The 19,603-nt window shown below is 42.8% G+C and overlaps 1 protein-coding gene across 6 annotated transcripts in view; it reads right to left on the bottom strand.

The window, feature by feature from the left end:
• The window catches only part of TBC1D1 (TBC1 domain family member 1), a 257,909-nt gene that overhangs the window by 136,687 nt on the left and 101,619 nt on the right, over window positions 1-19,603 (bottom strand). For 5 of the 6 annotated variants that reach the window (XM_088482972.1, XM_088482973.1, XM_088482974.1 and 2 more), the window contains one exon: window positions 559-1,074. In XM_088482972.1, coding sequence (XP_088339098.1) covers window positions 559-1,074 — 516 coding nt within the window. Of the gene's footprint in view, window positions 1-558; window positions 1,075-18,640; window positions 18,750-19,603 lie in introns of those variants that run through there. The other variant, XM_088482976.1, reaches the window with a different exon arrangement.

Genomic DNA, 19,603 nt, shown 5'->3' with positions numbered 1-19,603 from the left:
TGTAAACAGAATGGTTTTTTTTTTTCATCAAGTTTGAATGGATGCTGTACTGTTTTATTATTCTAATAAAAAAACAGAATAAAAAAAACAAAAAAAGCCTTTGACACTTATGAAATGCTTGTAATGTTACTTCAGTATACCATAGTAACATCTGACAAAAAGGTCTAAAACCACTGAAGCAGCAAACTTTGTGAAAACCAATACTTGTCATTCTCAAAACTTTTGGCCACGGCTGTATTATATATATTATTACAATTTATTTGTATTTATTTATTTTTTTTAAAAAGAAGGCACTCAAAAGGGACTTTAAAATGAAACTTCTCTTATGGAAAATACTATGACGTAATATCCTGGGCCAAAATGTAAATGAGAAGTTTAAGAGTCTAGTTCCTGCTGAAAAATAGCAGTGGTAACGAGTGTTAACAAGAATATCACTCGTTGGTAAATCTGGGCCTAGGTGTAGCACAGCAGAACCCAACACGGCTTATTACTTATTGAACTACATGAGGGCTGACCAATGGAGCCCAAATCAACTTAACAAAATAAAGCTTTACATACCGTGAACAACATGGTTTGGTTTTCCTCCATGTCTGTTGGCAGCACAAAGTTCTGTGCCTCAGATGGGTTTTGTAAATCCAAATAAATGTCATTTTCCTCAAAGGATACAGGAAGGCTGCAATGGCCATCTTCCCATTCCCTCGTAAAAGAGGAGTTAGTCCTTAAGCCAGGCTGGGAATAGGATTTGCGAATGGGTTTGTTCTTCTCTCCCTCGTCAAACGTCGAATGGAAAAAAGACTTTAGTTTCTCTCCAAACAATATTCTAGTGCTAGTGTCCAGCTGAGGAGCCGGAGATTCGTCGTCTTTCTTTTTGGTACAGCTGACATGGTTGAACTTCTCGATGCATTCATCTATCAAAGCAGGGGGCGCCTTCTTGTGAGCTACAATCACACGGCCACAGAACAGGACCTCAAACTTTTTGGAAAAAGCATCGTCTCCATCACATAAATGAGAGTGAACCTCCTCTTGGCGTGCAAGTTTTCCAGCTTGTCTAATCGCACCAATTATCTCAGGCACCTGCAATACAACACAAAAAATAAATAAATAAAATAACGAATGACTACATATTCCCACGCATGGAACCAAGACAATTTATGCGTCCTTATTTTATGGCGTTTGCTTGAAGTGCATTGGTGGCAGCTACCATTTTGGGATTACAGCACATGAATACATTATGCCTCAAACAAACAGTGATATCCCCCAGGCAAGAAAACTTCTGGTGTCTACTACACAAAGAACCAACATGACCATGGAGAGGCCCAAGCTGACAAAGTGGCTGCCTGCAGGTAATAGGTGCACTCTAAATATGTAAAGAGATCTTTATAGCGCTGTACAGGCTTACAAATCCACCAAGCAAATGTTCATTTGAGACGTCACTCCTTGTTTTAGGATTACAAAGATCTATGGGTACACACATAGGAGGAGCTGGGCAGATCAGGTCATTCGTTAATTCGAGCCGAGAGGTCGGACTCTATTATTATAAAATATTCCCTGTGAAGTGCTGCATGATATTGTGGTTCTATATAAATAAAAGTTATTAATGGTGAAAGAAATAGAACTTCATTTAATCAAATAAATACTGTAAGAATATTAAGAAAAGGAGTTCAAGAGAGATGAGGGAAAAGTCCATCACAGAGGCAGCCATTTTGTGGTTTCAACCAAAATTCATTAAAAACTCTCTAGGAATTAAGGGCCTGATTCAGAGCCGGACGCTATTTGCGCTCGCTCGTTTAGAAAAAGGGGCCGGCTATTTAAATCTGAGCGAGTGAACGAAATATGCGCTCGCTATTTTGTAAAGACGCCCCCTGGCCGCTCGCATCATACGTCATCTCCGCTATTTATTTGATTAATCGAGTACATCGAAAGGCATCTGAACTGCTCGCAGTGCTTGTGGTTGGTTGTTTCTCACCCTGAACTGTTCGCATGAGTGCGGTAGGAAAAACCAAGTGACGTGGTCGTTTTGACCTTTTGGCACGCCTGCATTCGGATCACCACTCCCCATTTTCAAGCACCTTCCCCTGTTACCACCCACAAACGCCTCATTCTGTCACTCAAATTAGCAGCACACAATTTCCGACCGCAATGAATGGTTCGCGCATGCGTATTACAACCCATACGAATGCGCAGTTGTGCGAACATCGCTCGGAGCGAACGCTTATGAGCGGCTCTGAATCAGGCCCTAAGGCCCCCATACATCTGCAATGGATTGCGCCAATTTTCCCCCCATCTTGCCACATTTTATTTATTCCCCCCCATTCATCTGCAAAGTAATGGGTACACCAATTGCCTAGTCTACCAAAAGAAAAAAAAAAAAAAAAAATAGATCAGAATCTGCAAATCAGGTTGTCCAACATTTTGGATTTCCCTGACCAATCAGGGCTGTAGATTGCCAGCGTATTGTGCAGATTTGCCGATCATTACTAGCAAAGTAATGATCCTTTCGAGATGGTATTTCCTGAAAATGATCTGCAAAAAATTATCTGTAATGTATGGGCGCAGACTGGTGGATTGGAGGGGGGGAATCCCAGAATCTGTGAAACGCTATTTTGTGATGTATGGGCCCCAAAAGTGAAATCATCATTCTTAAAGATAAAAAAAAAAAAAAAATGGCTGCTAGCACTGTGTGTGAGGGAGACAGGTCATCATAGGTTGATCAAATGAAAAAAGCAGCTTTGAATAACAGATTAACAACTCGTATACTGGTTCTTTAGCCATTACATTTTTTCAATGATTTGCTTGGAATGCAAAAATGAGGGATTGTAAACCAACTGGATCCTATTCTCCATGTCTGAATGCACTGCTCTCTTGGCACATGTAGGACCTGCTTTTTAAATCTGTGAAAAGCTGCTTTGAAATAGAAAAGAAAAAGAAACAGAAACAGGACTTCACATGCAGTGTGTATCCTTATGGGTATTTATCACACCATGGTACACATTTCAGGCAATGTAGCTCATTACAAAGACTATTCAAGTTTAAAAGCATCTCTAAAAAGAAAATATCAAAAAAAAAAAAACCCCTTAGGGGTAAAATTAGAGTTTTTAGAAGTGGAGATGTTGCCCATAGCAACCAGATTCTAGCCATTATCTAAGTGCTAGTTAAATGTTAAGTAGAATATGATTGGTTGCTACGGGCAACATATCCACTTCTAAAAACTTTCACCTTAGTAAGTTTACCTCCTAGACTTGGAACAAGTCGTGCTTATTAAGAAACTTTTGCTTTTAAAAAAAATAAATCCGTACACGAGTGTATCTTAAGGCCCCTACACACTGAACGATATTGCCAACGATCCGACAGATTGGAACGATAAATCTGCAATATCGTCCCGTATGTATGCACGATATCGTGCATTTCGCACTCCCGTGGGGTCGTCTCTTCACCTGATCTTTCTGCATGTTTAAGAGATCAGGTTAATCGACTGACAATCCCATGCAGCGCTATTGGGGGGGGTATATCGGGCGGTCAGGCACCAGATCACCCCATGTGTAGGGACCGCCCAATATATCGGTCGCATCGGTGGGTACACGTCGAACCATGTGTACCCACCTTTATAGTGCATAGAAAAAATATTTTCAGATACTATCACTTATAGTGGCTGCATTTTTTGTTTGTTCACCACAGTGAGCGACCCATAGGCAACATTTTAGTGGCACAGATACAAAATTATACAGATTATATTCATTGTAAACATATTTTCCACAAAGCAATACACGAAGGCAGATGCCTTTTTTGCATAGTAATTAGTTTTCCTCGGTGACAAAGTAGAATCCAGCTAATCTTGCAGTAAGGATGATTATTATACAAGGCAGGTCCATTATAGAATGTGATCATATTAGTGGGTCTGGGAGCTGCCAAAGATCAGGAACGGTTACAGATGCAGTTAGACAGGAGTGTAAAAGCGCTATGAGTCTACGACCCATGTAGTCATTCTGCAGATGCAGCTAAACGTTGGGTACAACAGACTTCTTACAAAAATAAAATATTCTAACTTGTACGGGCCACATGTCAGACTGTGGGATGATATTTATCATGTCCACATGCATCAGGTCAACATGAGACCAACATGGTTGAAATATCAACATTCATTATGTCTACATGGAGGACAAGTCGACAAGATAGAATGTCGACCCAACGTCCTTGGTGGCTCAGCAATCACTTACCTGGTTCCGGCGGGTGCAGTGCTTTCTTCATGTGACCGCCCATGTGAAGCAACATGATGTGCCGGTAAGTTAACCCACCCTAACATTACTTCCCCCCACCACCACCCTCGCAGCCTAACCCACCCGACGGCACCTAACATGTTGAACCATGGCGACATTGCGTTACTGTCGACCATGTCAGCGGATCTCGTGGTTACTGTCTCAGGTAGGGATATTTGAATCTTAATTGGGAGCAGGACATATTTTGAGATTATGTTCAGAGCCGGATTATGAGCAGAGCACCCCCACCCCCCTTCCCTTTGCCTGCTACTCGCCACCGGCCGTTTGCGTTCTCTTTTACACAGTCACAATGTATGCGATCCGAGGAGATGACATACAGTAATCCACAGGTTCTCAAACTCAGTCCTCAGTACCCCAATCAGTGCATGTTTTCCATGTCTCCTCACAGAATCACAAGTGAAGTAATTATCTCCACCAGTGGATCTTTTAAAATGAGTCGGTAAATAATGAATACACCTGTGCACCTGCTGGAAAATGTGATCTGTGTGGGGTCCTGAGGACAAAGTTTGAGAACCACTGCAGTAATCTCAGGCTCAGAGAGGAGAGGAAGGGTACTCACATCTTGCCTAGGTCTGGGCAGCATCGGAGAGCACAGCAGAGCGTCAGCAGGAGCCGGTCACACAGTAAAAAGAGAAGGACAGGTGGGGGTGATGAGAGCTATGGAAGAAGGGGGCAAATATAGAGACCCGTGCATACTATAGCTTTATATTAGTTGGTGACAGACATATGTCTTTTTACATAATAAAATATCAGACACATCAGTCTAACAAGTGTTACGTTTCTTTCCCCAGGATATCACGTCTAAAGCTTGGTACACACTGTGCCGACGGATCCACCGACACAGTGGCCGATCAGGTAAGCTATACAGACTTACCGATCAGCCGCTAGACACATCGTCCTGACGTCACAGCTGGGCAGGCTTTTAAATTTGCCCACCCAGCTGTGACGTCAGTCCCTGCAGCATGTGTACAGGTGATTGGCGGGTTGCACGTACACACCAGTAGATGACAGATATATATCACCCATCATCTACTGTGCCACAGGGCTGATCCGATATGTCTGGGATCGACATTGTTCACAGACATATCGGGTGTACTCACCCGCCGATGTACTGTACATATAGCGGCCGTTCAATGGAACGGCCAATATACCCATCAGTGTGTACCCAGTCTAAGAGGGTTTGCTCAGCCTTGCTTTTCACAAACAAAATATTCTACCCACCATCATGCATGAGATAGGTCTTCTTCTAAACCAAATGCCAGAGAGTACCTTTTCAAAATATTCCACATTTTAAAAAGGGAGAGATGCACTAACCCTGGAGTGTGTTAAAGTACCAAACAATCAGCTCCTAACTAATTTTTCAAACACAAATACTTTCGCCTCCCCGGACTTTCCGCCTACTTAGTCTGTTTTGCAGGCGGAAAAGTATTGCGCGTGTGCCCGCATATCTCCGTATTCCATTTGAAACTAAGCGAAACTGGGACCTGGCAAAACTTAAACAAGCAGAAAGTACTGTCAGATTTGAGGAAATCAGCCTGACACCCCCCAAAAGATGCTCTGACATGGGGGGTTCACTATGGTACCCCCCGATTTGGCTTGCTGAAGGTATATTGTGTTTTTAAACGGGCTCAATAGCTGCTAAATAGCGTTTTTGAAGAATAGTATTCAGGAGGGGTTTTTTTGCAGAAAATAACTTATCCCAGCAAACTTGGGGTACTTGAAAATGGGGGCCAGCATATTTTAAAATCGCTAAAGTTTAAAAAAAAAAAAAAAAAAACACACCTGGGGCATACTTGGGGACCCACCCAGAGTCATGTTCGCTAGTTTTTAACTGTGTCCCCCAACTTTTTTTTTTTGCCCCCAAATTCAAAGTGATTATTTTTTTATTTTTTTTGACACAGTTCACCTTTGGGGGACTGTCTGAAGGCTGCATGGGGGTTCCCGAAACGTTGCACCCCAAAACCCCAATTCTGCACTTTTTGCCCCGACTGCTATTCATAGGCGAAACGTTTCCGCCTATTACATTGCATTGATTTTCCGCCTAGGCGAAAAGTCTTCCAAATTGAATACGGAGTAAAATCAAAACAGGCGAAAATGATGTCATCGGCGAAAAAGTTTCCACCAAAAACATGCGAAAATGGCTTTTCGCCTCAAATTGAATACGGGTCACAGACTGTAAACTATCAGCTCCAGTCAGTTTACAGGCTGTGTTAAAGTACGAACCAATCAGCTCCTAACTGTAATTTTTCACTTTTCAAGGATTAGTGCATCTCCCCCTTTGATCCAAAGTTACCAGTCCTTTTATCCTGGTTTGGAACATAATACACAATGTGCAATATTGGGACTTTTAATGTCTATTGTTATCAGCTCTTAAGTCTTAGATTACTGCATCTTAAAGCCCGCCCAGGTGCAAGCATAGGGGGGGTGCCTTCACCAAGACACTAAAAAAAAAAAAAAAAAAAAAAAAAAAAAAATTGTAATAATTATATATATTTTTTTATAATAATAATCTCCATAGTAATCCGGTTCCCTGTCAGAACAAATAGTCTGGCTCTTGGTCTGTCAGAACAAACAAAAAATACAGTCTGTACTGCATGCAGTCTGAATAGCTGGTACATGCCTCAGTTATAATCTTAACAAATAGGGGAGGAAGGAAAACTCCAGCCTGTAACCTAAATGGCATCACCTACTTTAGGGAGATTGGAGTGAGGAAATCGAGGTTTGTCCGAACCTCATCCAACCGTTGATAAATGGGAGATGGGTAAATTGATTTGACCAAACTTAAAAATTCTTGATCTGCTAGAAAATAAATACAAATTCCACTGACTTAAGATACTAAGCAGTAACTCACTAGAAATGACATCACCGACACATATGGGAAGTGTCAGAGTTCATACCAACTGTCATTACATGCCAGCATGATGACATCATTTTTTCCAAGTTTCAAAGAAAATATATTATTTTCTTTTTATTATATACATATACTTCACTTTTGTTGTCATCTTGAACATTTTAGTTCAAGTTTACAAAATTATAATTTCAGAAACTCCTTGACCCCAAGTAACTTTTCAAACTAACAGTTGGGTCTGAAGCCAAGATAACAAGCATAAAAATTGCTGAGGCATGAGGAGTTATTTCTGGGCTTTCAAACTTCGCATGACGCAGCAAGTGTACTCCTGCTGCACCCACACCAGGCAACAATATGTGAGAAAGACAGTAATAACCCACGCTCTGTTATAGCTGCCAAGAAAACCCGGGATGCAGCTTCCCACAATAAAAAGTTTGGCTCTGTTAATGGGTAAGGTAAGACAAAAAGCAGGATATAGATTTTACTCATGCTTAAAAAAAAAAAAAAAAAATACCAGACAGCTGACCTCATGCTGTGGTCTGACACATTCACTCAGCAATCGCTGCATTGCATTTTGCAAACAAGAGAAAAATATAAATGCGAGAAAGTCTGGAAACCTCTTGAACCCTTCAGGACGTTGTTCCAAGAGGGACACTAAACTATATCCAAGAGGGACACTAAACTATATCAAATAGTGTGCTATAGGGAACCATAAAACAGAGAATATATATATATATATATATATATATATATATATATATATATATATATATATATATATATACATACACACACACACATATATACATATACACACACACACGAGTCATCTTTTCATATAAATAATGGTGGCGATAAAGCCTAAATGTTCCATCCCAGCTACTTACGACCTTTTTCAGAGGGGATGTAGTCACCATCCCAGCAGTCGGGATGTCGGCGCCGAAATCCCAACAGCAGTCGAATCCTGACTTCAGAATACCGTAAGTATTAGCGTTAGGCGGAGGGTTAGGTTGCAGGAAAGGTGGGTTAGTGTACTTACCTGATGGTGTCGGGATTCTGACCGACAGAATCCCGTACCCAATCTGTTTCAGAGTTGTACGCCAATGCAGCGGTTGCGTCTGTGTGAACATATGCAAATGTGGCAGGCACCGTGAAACGTTTTTGAGATGCCCCCCTGAGGCTTTTCAAATCAAAGCATCTGCCTACAAACAAGCAGCATCAGTCGCAGGGCTTTCGATTATTGGTCTTCTGAGAAACCCTATGGTGGCGCAGAATGGGCGCTGCAAAACACTGGAGATAGCACAGGATCGCAGGTGCAGGATGTGACACCACCGAAATGGTTGTGACACTTCTGCGTTCTTTGCCGACACTCCCCATTATATCCCCCAAATGCATTCTCACTGTCAATCACACTGCGAGCGACTATGGTAATGTACCTTAACGCATTATACTAAGACGCATGCACAGTTTACCAATAATAACTCAACTGCTGTACATATCACACCACATGCCAACAGCATGGAGCATTAGGTCACCCTTTCTCTACCCTCCCCACTCCATCTATAGGAGACAGAAATACCAGTAAATTCCAGTATATCTGGCTAAATTACATGCAAGTTACAATAGAATTATGCTCAATAGCATTTTCATTAACATATTGGCATTTGAAATTCAACTGAATACAATCAGTATTTGTGCAGGCCAGTGGCTGGTGAAAGTGTAATCGCAGCAGTACACTGGTCAGGCGGCACTGCCCAGGTCCCAAGGCGAGATCAGGGAGGACGGCACTGCCCAGGTCCCAAGGCGAGATCAGGGAGGACGGCACTGCCCAGGTCCCAAGGTGAGATCAGGGAGGACGGCACTGCCCAGGTCCCAAGGCGAGATCAGGGAGGACGGCACTGCACATGAAGTAGAAGAGCTTCACATGTGTTCACCATGGGAGTAGAACAATGGCCCTCATTCAGAGCCGTACGCTCTGAGCAGAGCGCACGCTCTGCATGAGGGCCGGGCTCCATTTTCATGGAGCGTCCTCCTGGACGCTCGTATAGCTGTGGGTCACCACCCACAGGCTATACGAGCGTGCATTTTGATGGCCGCGATGGTCGTGACCATCGCGACCATCGAAATTGCGAGCCGGAGCCTGCGGTTGAGGTTTTCAACCGCAAGCTCCGGAGTGATTTTGGCTCTATCAGAGCCAAAATCACTCCCACTGACATCACTAGTGATGTCAGTGGGCCGGCTTCTGACGGGAGGCGTTCCCGTGGGAACGCCCCCGTCAGGGAGGCACGCCCCCGGCACGCCCACCAAAGGGGGCGTGCTGTCAATCAACATTGACAGCACGCCCCCTTTGATCGGACACAACGAGCGAAGGAAAGTCCTTCGCTCGTCGTGTCTGGCGCATGCGCACGACGGAGCTCCCTCCGTCGTGCGCATGCTCAGTGCAGACCATCGACCCACTTGCGAGCGGACAGCCGCTCGCGAGTGGGTCTGAATCAGGCCCAATGTCCGCTAAAACCTTCGTTGTGTCCACACTTTTGACAGACCACTTAAAAGGGTGTTCTCAAAGCGGTTCCATAGCCTCGTAGGAGTTTATCATGGACTGCCATAGAACAGTATTACCAAGTGTTATCCCTCATGAACGCTTCAGACACTGACATTATAACCTTAGCTGCTATGTAGCTTGGTGACATATTGTTGTGCAGTTATGCTTTCAGTTACTCACACAGCAAGTGGCTTAGAGGTGTGTGAAAGCGCCACTCAAAATTTGCAATGGGCACAGTGATTTCTAGTCACGTCCCTTCTTCCAATACATTGGCTTTAACACTGAATGACACATCTAGCTATTGTGAGTATTAATGTATCATATAACATTTCCTATGTGCTATAGGCCTTTCCCGAATTATCTCGGTTTGTGGCATCCTGTAGATACATCATGGCAGACAAGGGAACACGCGTCCAGGCTGGAAAATCATCCCATAAATAATTAACACCAGTCATGGCTTATACTACAGACTCATCTTCTTACACAGACACCAATGTGTAGTTACTGCTAAAAATGTATACAGGATTAGGAACCGCAGGCAATAGACCTAGCAACTGGCAATGTATATGTAACCCCAGGAGAGACATATTAATACTGTATATAATTAGTGTCACCAAAAAAAAAAACAGCAGTTAAGTAGTATGTGGAACAGATAGAATGATCTGCTGGGTGGCCCATGTATATCTGCACTACACGTTTTCCATTGAACAAAGTGAGTGAGTGACTACGGTCAGTATCTCTGCAAACTTACAACATAACTGAAGTGTAAGTTACAGTAATTGAGCGGATTACAGGGATCACTAAGAGGGGACACCAACACGAGGTCTCACAGTTGAAGGTGGTTTTTATTACACTAGAAGTAATTCACTTAAAAGGGCACTTTCCTGTACAAAAAGCATTCCATAGGGGGTTAAGGACCTATACTTCTCAACTCCGAAAATATTCTACAATTTTTACATTGATAGAATTTATCCAACACCAACATTTTGAATACACAGCAGACACTGGCATCTTGGCGAGCAGGGCTCAGAGTGACGGAATAATGACCTCTCCAGTCAATGAAACCACAATTAAACGGTTTTTTACTACTACTACTAGCATGTTCCGCTTAACTAGCATCAGTGGCTGTTCTCATCCGCCGATTTCCCCAGTGCTCCTCTACACTTCTCACATATAAGGAAAAAACGTTGATGTGTTGGTGAGGAGATTTGCCCTCCCACTCACACCTCCCATTCCTTTGCCAGCGCTGATATATAATAAGTTTTGGATCACAGTTATAATTGTGGCTTACAGATTAGTTGCAGTGAAATACTTTATGGCAGAGTTAAAACAACTTGCGACAACTTAAGCCTGTAGGGGACTGGGTACATGCCAATGAAATACATCAAGTGTAGGATGGCCCATGAAAGTGTGTCCTAGTTAGGATTTGCCCCCCTCCAGTAATGCCTCTTAGGTGAGGTATCTAATTAGTCCCAAAAACCTACTGCAAAGCTACATACTCGTGATAACAGTGTGGTAGAAAAGATAAAAAACATTCCAACACAAGTAACCTGGTATCACGGCTATAACATGGGCTACTAAAGCAAGTGGTAAGCGTGGTTTCCCATTGCAAAATGGTAAAAGGTACCAGCCTTTACTAGGCTGTGCACTAAAACAGTGATTAGCATTATACAGTGCATCCGGAAAGTATTCACGCCGCTTCACTTTTTCCACAATTTGGTAAGGTGCAGCCTCATTGTAAAAATGGAATAAATTCATTTTTCTCCTCAAAATTCTACACACAATACCCCATAATGACGTATAAAAACTTTTTTTTTAGATTTTTGCAAATTTAATATTAGAAAAAATAAATAAATAACACACACACACCACTAAGAAATCACATGTACATAAGTATTCACAGCCTTTGCTCAATACCTTTGTGGATGCACCTGTGGCAGCAATTACAGCCTCAAGTCTTTTTGAATATGATTCCACAAGCTTGGCACACCTTTCACCCATTCCTCTTTGCAGCACCTCTCAAGCTCCATCAGGTTGGATGGGAAGCGTCGGTGCACAGCCATTTTCAAATCTCTCCAGAGATTTTCAATTGGATTCAAGTCTGGGCTCTGGCTGGGCCACTCAAGGACATTCACAGAGTTGTCCTGAAGCCACTCCTTTGATATCTTGGCTGTGTGCTTAGGGGTTGTTGTCCTGCTGAAAGATGAACCGTCGCCCCAGTCTGAGGTCAAGAGCACTTTGGAGGAGGTTTTCATCCAGGATGTCTCTGCACATTGCTGCATTCATCTTTCCCTCTATCCGGACTAGTCTCCCAGTTCCTGGCACTGAAAAACATCCCCACATCATGATGCTGCCACCACCATGCTTCACCGTAGGGATGGTATTGGCCTGGTGATGAACGGTGCCTGGTTTCCTCCAAACATAACACCTGGCATTCATGCCAAAAACAGTTCAATCTGTGTCTCATCAGACCAGAGACTTTTCTCTCTCATGGTCTGAGAGTCCTTCAGGTGCATTTTGGCAAACTCCAGGTGGGCTGCCATGTGCTTTTTTACTAAAGGAGTGGCTTCCGTCTGGCCACTCTACCATACAGGCCTGATTGGTGGATTGCTGCAGAGATGGTTGTCCTTCTGGAAGGTTCTCCTCTCTCCATAGAGGAATGCTGTAGCTCTGACAGAGTGACCATCGGGTTCTTGGTCACCTCCCTGACTAGGGCCCTTCTCCCCCGATCGCTCAGTTTAGACAGACGGCCGGCCAACTTTAGGAAGAGTCCTGGTGGTTCCGAACTTCTTCCATTTACGGATGATGGAGGCCACTGTGCTCATTGGGATCTTCAAAAGCAGCAGATATTTTTCTGTACCCTTCCCCAGATTTGTGCCAAGAGACAATCCTGTCTCGGAGGTCTACAGACAATTCCTTGGACTTCATGCTTGATTTGTGCTCTGACATACACTATCAAGTGTGGGACCTTACACTTACACACACGCCTTTCAAAATCATGTACAATCAACTGAATTTACCACAGGTGGACTCCAATTAAGCTGTAGGAACATCTCAAGGATGATCAGTGGAAACCGAATGCACCTGAGCTCAATTTTGAGCTTCACGGCAAAAGCTGTGAATACTTATGTATTCGTTTTTGTTTTGTTTTTTAATTAAACTTGCAAAAATCTAAAAAAAAAAACAAAAACAAAAAAAAACACGTTGTAATTATGGGGTTTTGTATGTAGAATTTTGAGGACAAAAATTAATTTATTCCGTTTTGGAATAAGGCTGTAACATAACAAAATGTGAAAAAAGTGAAGCATTGAGAATACTTTCCGGATGCACTGTAGCTACAGGTGACAGTTTACTTTAATTTACCCTCATCAATACTAGGGCGACAGTTCGGGTGCAATTCCCATGTCAAAATGTGAAACCCATCCCAGCTGGGTCAGTACATGGCTTACATTCCTAGTGAATATCATTAGGGCATATCCTGCCACCCCTGGTGCAGTGGGTGCAAGGGTAACAATCTAAAGTAAAAGATAGTTCCACAATCGTACTTCTATGTACCAGCAGTCTCTGGTATTCCTTATAGAGCCCTAAGAACTACTGCAGATGTTAGCCACAGGATAGATATGGTTCTTAAACAACAATGAAATCCTATCTAAAAACATACATTTGCTTACACTTATACCCCTTTTACCCCAAGGAACACGTTTACCAAACAATAGGATGTAGGAGTCATGTGAGAAAGGAAGCCTAAAAGGGGCCTATCCATTACCAGACTATCCATTACCATACTATGTGAACAATCTGACCAAAACCAGGGAGGTTTTGGTCGCATTGTCCATAAAGTCGGGTAATGAATAGCCGGCAAGGACCAGCGATGCGCCTGCACGCTGGGTCCTTGCTGCCCCCGACTGCCTACTGAACATGCCAGTCAACCTGACGACGCTCGTCAGGTTCAGCATGTTCAGGGATAGGAGGTCGGGCTCCTTTGCTGAAGGACGTTCAGTGAACACCGTTCAGTGCGGGCAACTTACCTCTGCAACGCCCCATGTACCAAACAAGACAATCCCTTTAGCGAGTGCTAAAAGGGGTTATGTCCTAATTTCAATATTTGACAGCTGTAAACTAAAATTACCTCTGTATGTCACTGCACCACTCTCACCATCTATAGATTGATGCCTTCCAGGCTCTGCTGTGCCCCCGCCAGGTTAAAGTATCATGCGCATGGGCCAGTGCCAGTCGCGCATGACATAACATAGCAGCCTGTTCGTGATAGGCTGCCAGAGACAGAGCAGAGGACCCCGCCAACGAGGAGGTGGATGCTGCTGGGCCTCACCGAGGGGTCAGTGATGTTGAATATCACTGGCATATTCCTTAGTATCACTGCGATACTACACAAAATATGCCGCTGGTATGAAAGTCCATTGTTAAAAGGGCCTTATGGCTTTTTGATACATTGCAATACAAGGGTATTTTACTCCCTTTGCTTTTGGGAACATATTACATGAGATGGTTTTTGGACCCAGTGTTCCATAGGTCTGAGGAATCATTATATAGTCTTACAGAAAATTAGGACATAGCTCATCCAAGCCACAAAGTGCCATATCTAATGCTGGGTACACACTGGCCGAAATATTGTCCGATCAATTGATCTACCAATATATCTGCTGGCTGTCGGCCAGTGTGTACAGACGATATGTCTGAATAGTGTAGTTCACAAGCATATCGCATTGGCTGTGCTGCACAGCCGATGGACAGATATGTCTGCAGCGGCAGCCGCAGGATGGGGGGAGGCCCCGACCCACCTACCTACCAGCGGGACCCGCGGCTGCTGGATAGATGATGGCCATTCAGGGTGTATGAACGACCATCATCTAAAGATATACCTGCAGATCACTCGATCTGCAGATATGTCTTTCAGGTGTGTACCCACCTTAACAATACATAAAACTAAATAAAGATAACAAATCTAGTAACAATGCACATACACAACATAACCATATCATAATCTCACAAAACTTTGTAGCACAAAATGTTAACATCAGTTGATTATAGATTTATAGCCTTCTGTAATGTTGCAGAGTGTTTAATGAAACAGAAAAACAGACATAAAAATAAATAAATAAAAAGGAAGAAGAGGGCCCCTGTGGAAACTTGTTTTCACTGTAGCTGTAGAGCCGGGAGGTCCCTAGAACAGATTAGAGATAGGAAATATATTACGTTAACTGATAAGTACAGTTTGAATGGTGGAGAGATAAGATAACGTAGTCGGTCTGTGAAAGACAGGACCCAAGTGAGGACAGTGTAGTACTGTACATAGACAACATATTGTAGAACCTATATATTCAAGTACTCAATTACCAACAACTCTTGGCATTGGCATAATATACAATATGTGAATAAGATCTCCAAGCACTAAAACCACAATGAACACAATAGGTACAGGCTGCTTAGTAAAGTTTCTTCGCAAAAGAAGCCCCAAAAAACAGCCTCATCAAAACTAACGTAAGCACGCACCCAACTAAGCTTGCGCCAAACGCAAAGTGGCTAATAAGCCATGTGTGGCGGCTACACAAGACAATAATAATATTAGTTTCATGATAAACCCAATTTGCACCAAGTAGTAAAACATAGCACGGCCTGTAAAGTAGAAAAACAGTTGTGTATTTGGAGCCATGTAGCGTCCATGAAACACAGACAAGTTCCTTGGAAAGTTATTCCTGATTTACCTTAGTCACAGATGGTATCAGAACAATATCACTAACTATTTCAAACATGGTGGTTATCAGCAGGCTTTTGCCTATAGGATGAAGCAGCATGATCACACATACTACAATGCATTAGCCTTCATTTAGCTACTGTAGGTCCAACACAGACCTTTACAAAGCTGGTTTAATCATCCACTTGAGTGCACTGCATCAGTGGAGCTTGCAGTACAGATAACCATTGGGCCATCGCCAGATCTCACTGGCGATAGTTTTTAAATGGGGAAAAAAAAAACCTAAGGCAATCCAATGCAGTGCGGTGCATGCGCAGTACGCAACAACCAGCCGATCCATGCTGAATCAGGACCCCAGATAGAAGCCCAGCAAATTGGTAATTAGCCCTTACTGCTCCAGGCTAGCATTATAGGGGCAGTCAAGAATTACTCAGCTGCCCCAGCAATGTTATATGAATCCACTGCAGTGATCAGTGATTTTCCGATCACCGTGATAGAAAAATCAGTCTTATCAACTTTTAGTGACTAGACACCCCCTGACCCCAATCTCCAAACATTTAAAAGTAGAACACACAGTCACCAGTGCATTGGGGCAGCAATGCTGAACACTGCCATTGTGCTGCCCTCCTAGTTCTGCTTAAATATAAAAAAAATTATAATATATATATTTTTTTTCAAGGCGGTCTTAACACAATATTTTACACAATGTAAGTTTTTATTTTGTTTATTTTTTTTCACTACTTAGGGCCGTATCCAACTAGACGGCAAAAGTCGCGGTTTTGCAAAAAGTTTTCGCACAATAGCTTACTCATGCAATCCTATTCCCAAAGTTTTTGCACGTGCAAATTCTCCATAGACAAAAACCTGCTAAAAAGTTTACCATCTCATAGCAGGTGAAAAGTTGAGCAAAATCCCCATTTTGGGTTTAAAATGTGGGGAATTCACTCTGAACCCCCTAATGACAAATTAGGCAAAATGATTGTTTTAATTAGCTTAAATTTGGCCAATAAGGACATGTAATTTTTGGGGTAAAAAAATGTAAAGTGTTAGAAAATGGCTTTAAAGTAGTGGGCCAGGTATTTGGGGGGGGGGGGGGGGCCTGCATTGATGGGACAAGTGTTTTAAACATTGCAGGTGGCTGCATCAGGTGTATTTAAAAAAAAAATGTAAATGGTGAACGTTTAACATAAAAATATGCTTCCACCCATTTTAATGTACCCCTACTTAAACTGCAGCATTTATTTTGGCCCAAAAAAAAAAAAAAAATAGAAAAGCTATAATTTTCCACTGTTACACAAAAAATGCAGCCACTTGACACAATTTAAGAACCCAAAATACTTTTAATTAGGTCCACTAATACACTTCTATATTGATTTTCTATGTCAGTTAGGTTTTTTCTGGGGTACAGACAGATTTCCCCAAAATCGGTTTTACTTTTCACAGGTTAGACTTTCGTACGAATGCAGTTTCGCGTCTATTGTAACAGGATAGTGCGAATAATTGGAGCGTGCATAGACAATAGACGCGAAATTATTGCATCAAAAGTCCCGAAGTGTGTGATAACTTCTCCGATGTAAAGTTTTCGCTTTACCGAGTCTAATTGGATACGGCGCACAGTGTACTTCAGGTGTCCAACATAAACCAGCAATATAAAAAAACCACACAGTGCAATAATAGCCATTGCTCAGTTCGCAACTTTTCTCTAGGCATAAGAGCTACACACACAAAAAAAAAACACACCAGTGAAATTAAACATTTATAATTAATGACACCTTGTGGTTTCGTCCATTACTATGCAGCAGAAGTGCAGAGATAATCACTTCTGCATGTACTGTATTGTACACACTGGCCTTTGAGCTTGAGCAGCAGAGTGTGCAGGAGGAAATGAAGTGCAAACACGAGATCTAGCTCATATTGTAGCGACTTTCAGATCTGTGCAGGACAAAACCATTATGCAGGTAATTAGGCAAAAAAATATTAGAACATGATAGGAGCCAGTTCTGGCAAACAATGGGAGGCAACCACAATGCATAGTGTCTTTTGTACATTTGTAAAGTAGTCACCTGCTTGTGGGCACAAATATGACAGCACTGCGTAACCCAACCGGCTGGGGATTGGGTTGATCAGGGAGAGCCGTATGTATTCCCAGGTAAGCTGGTGCTTTACGTCTGCCATGTTATAGGAAGTGCAGTATCAGTGGGAAGTATTAAAAAAAAAGTTATTAAAAAAGGAGAAGTGTTCTGCTCCTTTTAACTGAAAACATGGCCACCAACACACACTTTATAGAAGATGGTGCTTTGTAAATAACTTGTCAGTATTTGTTTACAGAATATGTAATTACGCTTGCAAATAAGAGGTTTATACAGCTGAAATGCACAATTGCAACAGTACTCAGTAAATATTTAGTATAACATTTAAATGTTGCTATCCAGGTGTGTTTTTCCCCCTGGGAGGATTCCCTGTGGAAACACACTAGCTGAGAACCTGATGCAAGTTTCATCATGTTAAGAATGGATTTCTGTGTAACCAATAACGCAGCGAGCAAACAGAAGGGAAAGGAAAGGTAGATCACTGACAGATTCGGCAATGTGCACTAAGTGCCAGTTGTCTGTTACATCTCAGCCAGCAGCTAGCTCTGAGGGTTCACACTTGTGTGATGTTCACTTTTTACAGCGGAGATTACACAGTAGCCAAAACACACTGTGCGGGTCTCCTGTGCCACTGCTTCCTATACAGGCAGCATGGAGAGAAATGTAATACATTAGTAAAGCCTGTTACATGCTGCTTACCGAACACGTCTTCCCAAGAGCGAAAACACACATTATAACCATTAGGAGGGGGGTATTTGATTTACAGTGGGATGGGGGGGTATTGGATTTACAATGGAACATCACGAAATAGATACTTGCAGCAAAGTACAAACTACTCTGAACACTTGCAGTAAGTGTTATTAGCCAAGGCAGAGGTTCCCAAACCCTGCCATTACAGTCCAGGTTTTAAGGATATCCATGCTCGAGTCCAGATGGTTAAATCAAATTGACTGAGGTTCTAATTAAGTCACCTGTGCTCAAGCAAGGGTAGCCTTAAAATGTGGACTGCAGTGGCGGAGTTTGGGAATGGGTTTTACACTCAGAAAAAGAAACTGGTCTACATGTTTTTCTCATGACTAATAGTGAGCTCTCCTGTCTGACTAAGCCCCAACTGCAGGAGGTCATCACACCAAAAGCACCTTCAGAAATGCACTAAAACTCCATCATTCTTACCTTAGCCACCCAGCTAAATAAAGGTGACATGTCTCAGCTGCGACGGCAAGTTAGTCTCCTCCACAGTCCACATCACATACTAGGAACTCCGGCAGGAAGCTGATTGGAACCTGCCTGGAGCCGGGGAGCTGGCTCTGTCAGGGCAGCAGGGAGCCCCATTCTGCAGCTGGAGGATCACTTCCCACAGCCTGCAGCCAGCATGATGTCACTCTCTGGGTAAGAGACATCCCAGTCTGAGCGGGGAGGAGAATGCGTTGATCCAGCAACTTATTCACAGCAGATCCTGCATAGAATTGAAAAGAAACTTTCACAAAGTGAAAGCGTTATAACACGACTCAGGAAACAGAGGCATGAACCGTGTCTGGCAGCACTTTACCTTATTGTAACAAGAGGGTGCAGAGTTTCATTGGCTTGCTAAATAAATACAGTTTACAATCTAATAAAATCAAGTTTATCATCAGAATATAGTATGTATGTGTAATATTACAGCGACAGCGGGTCACAACAAAAATGGTAGGGAAATAATAACACACACACACACACACGAATGAAGTTGATCTCTTCCTTTAATAGTCTAGGAAGGGAAATGGGTCACTGACTTTTTAATCATCCGTTCTCAGATATACTGCAGGGCCCGATTCACAGATGTACACTAAAGGCACCTCTGCTGCGCTAAAAATATGCAAAAAAGACGCAAAAGGCGTCTTGTGTTAAAGGACACCCACCTCCGGCTTGTGCGATCCAATCACTGCGTCAGAATATGCAGCATCAGATCCTCTGCATGAGCATCTGGCGGCCATTGGACATCTGAGTAACCTTCGGGTTATTCTGCATGTTTGGCAATACCAAACTGCTGCTTCCAAGAGCACAGCCACTGGCTTTGCATGCCCAGAGAACAGGGACCAAAGCAGCCCCATTTTCTGGAAGGCTCCCTGCAGCCCCCCCCCCCCCAAATGCCAGCAA

Source organism: Taudactylus pleione, unplaced genomic scaffold (genome assembly GCF_031769625.1).
Source record: "Taudactylus pleione unplaced genomic scaffold, aTauple2 ptg000302l, whole genome shotgun sequence".
Taxonomy (NCBI): domain Eukaryota; kingdom Metazoa; phylum Chordata; class Amphibia; order Anura; family Myobatrachidae; genus Taudactylus; species Taudactylus pleione.
The sequence above is the reverse complement of the archived record's forward strand: the minus strand, read 5'-3'. Positions and strand labels throughout refer to the sequence as shown.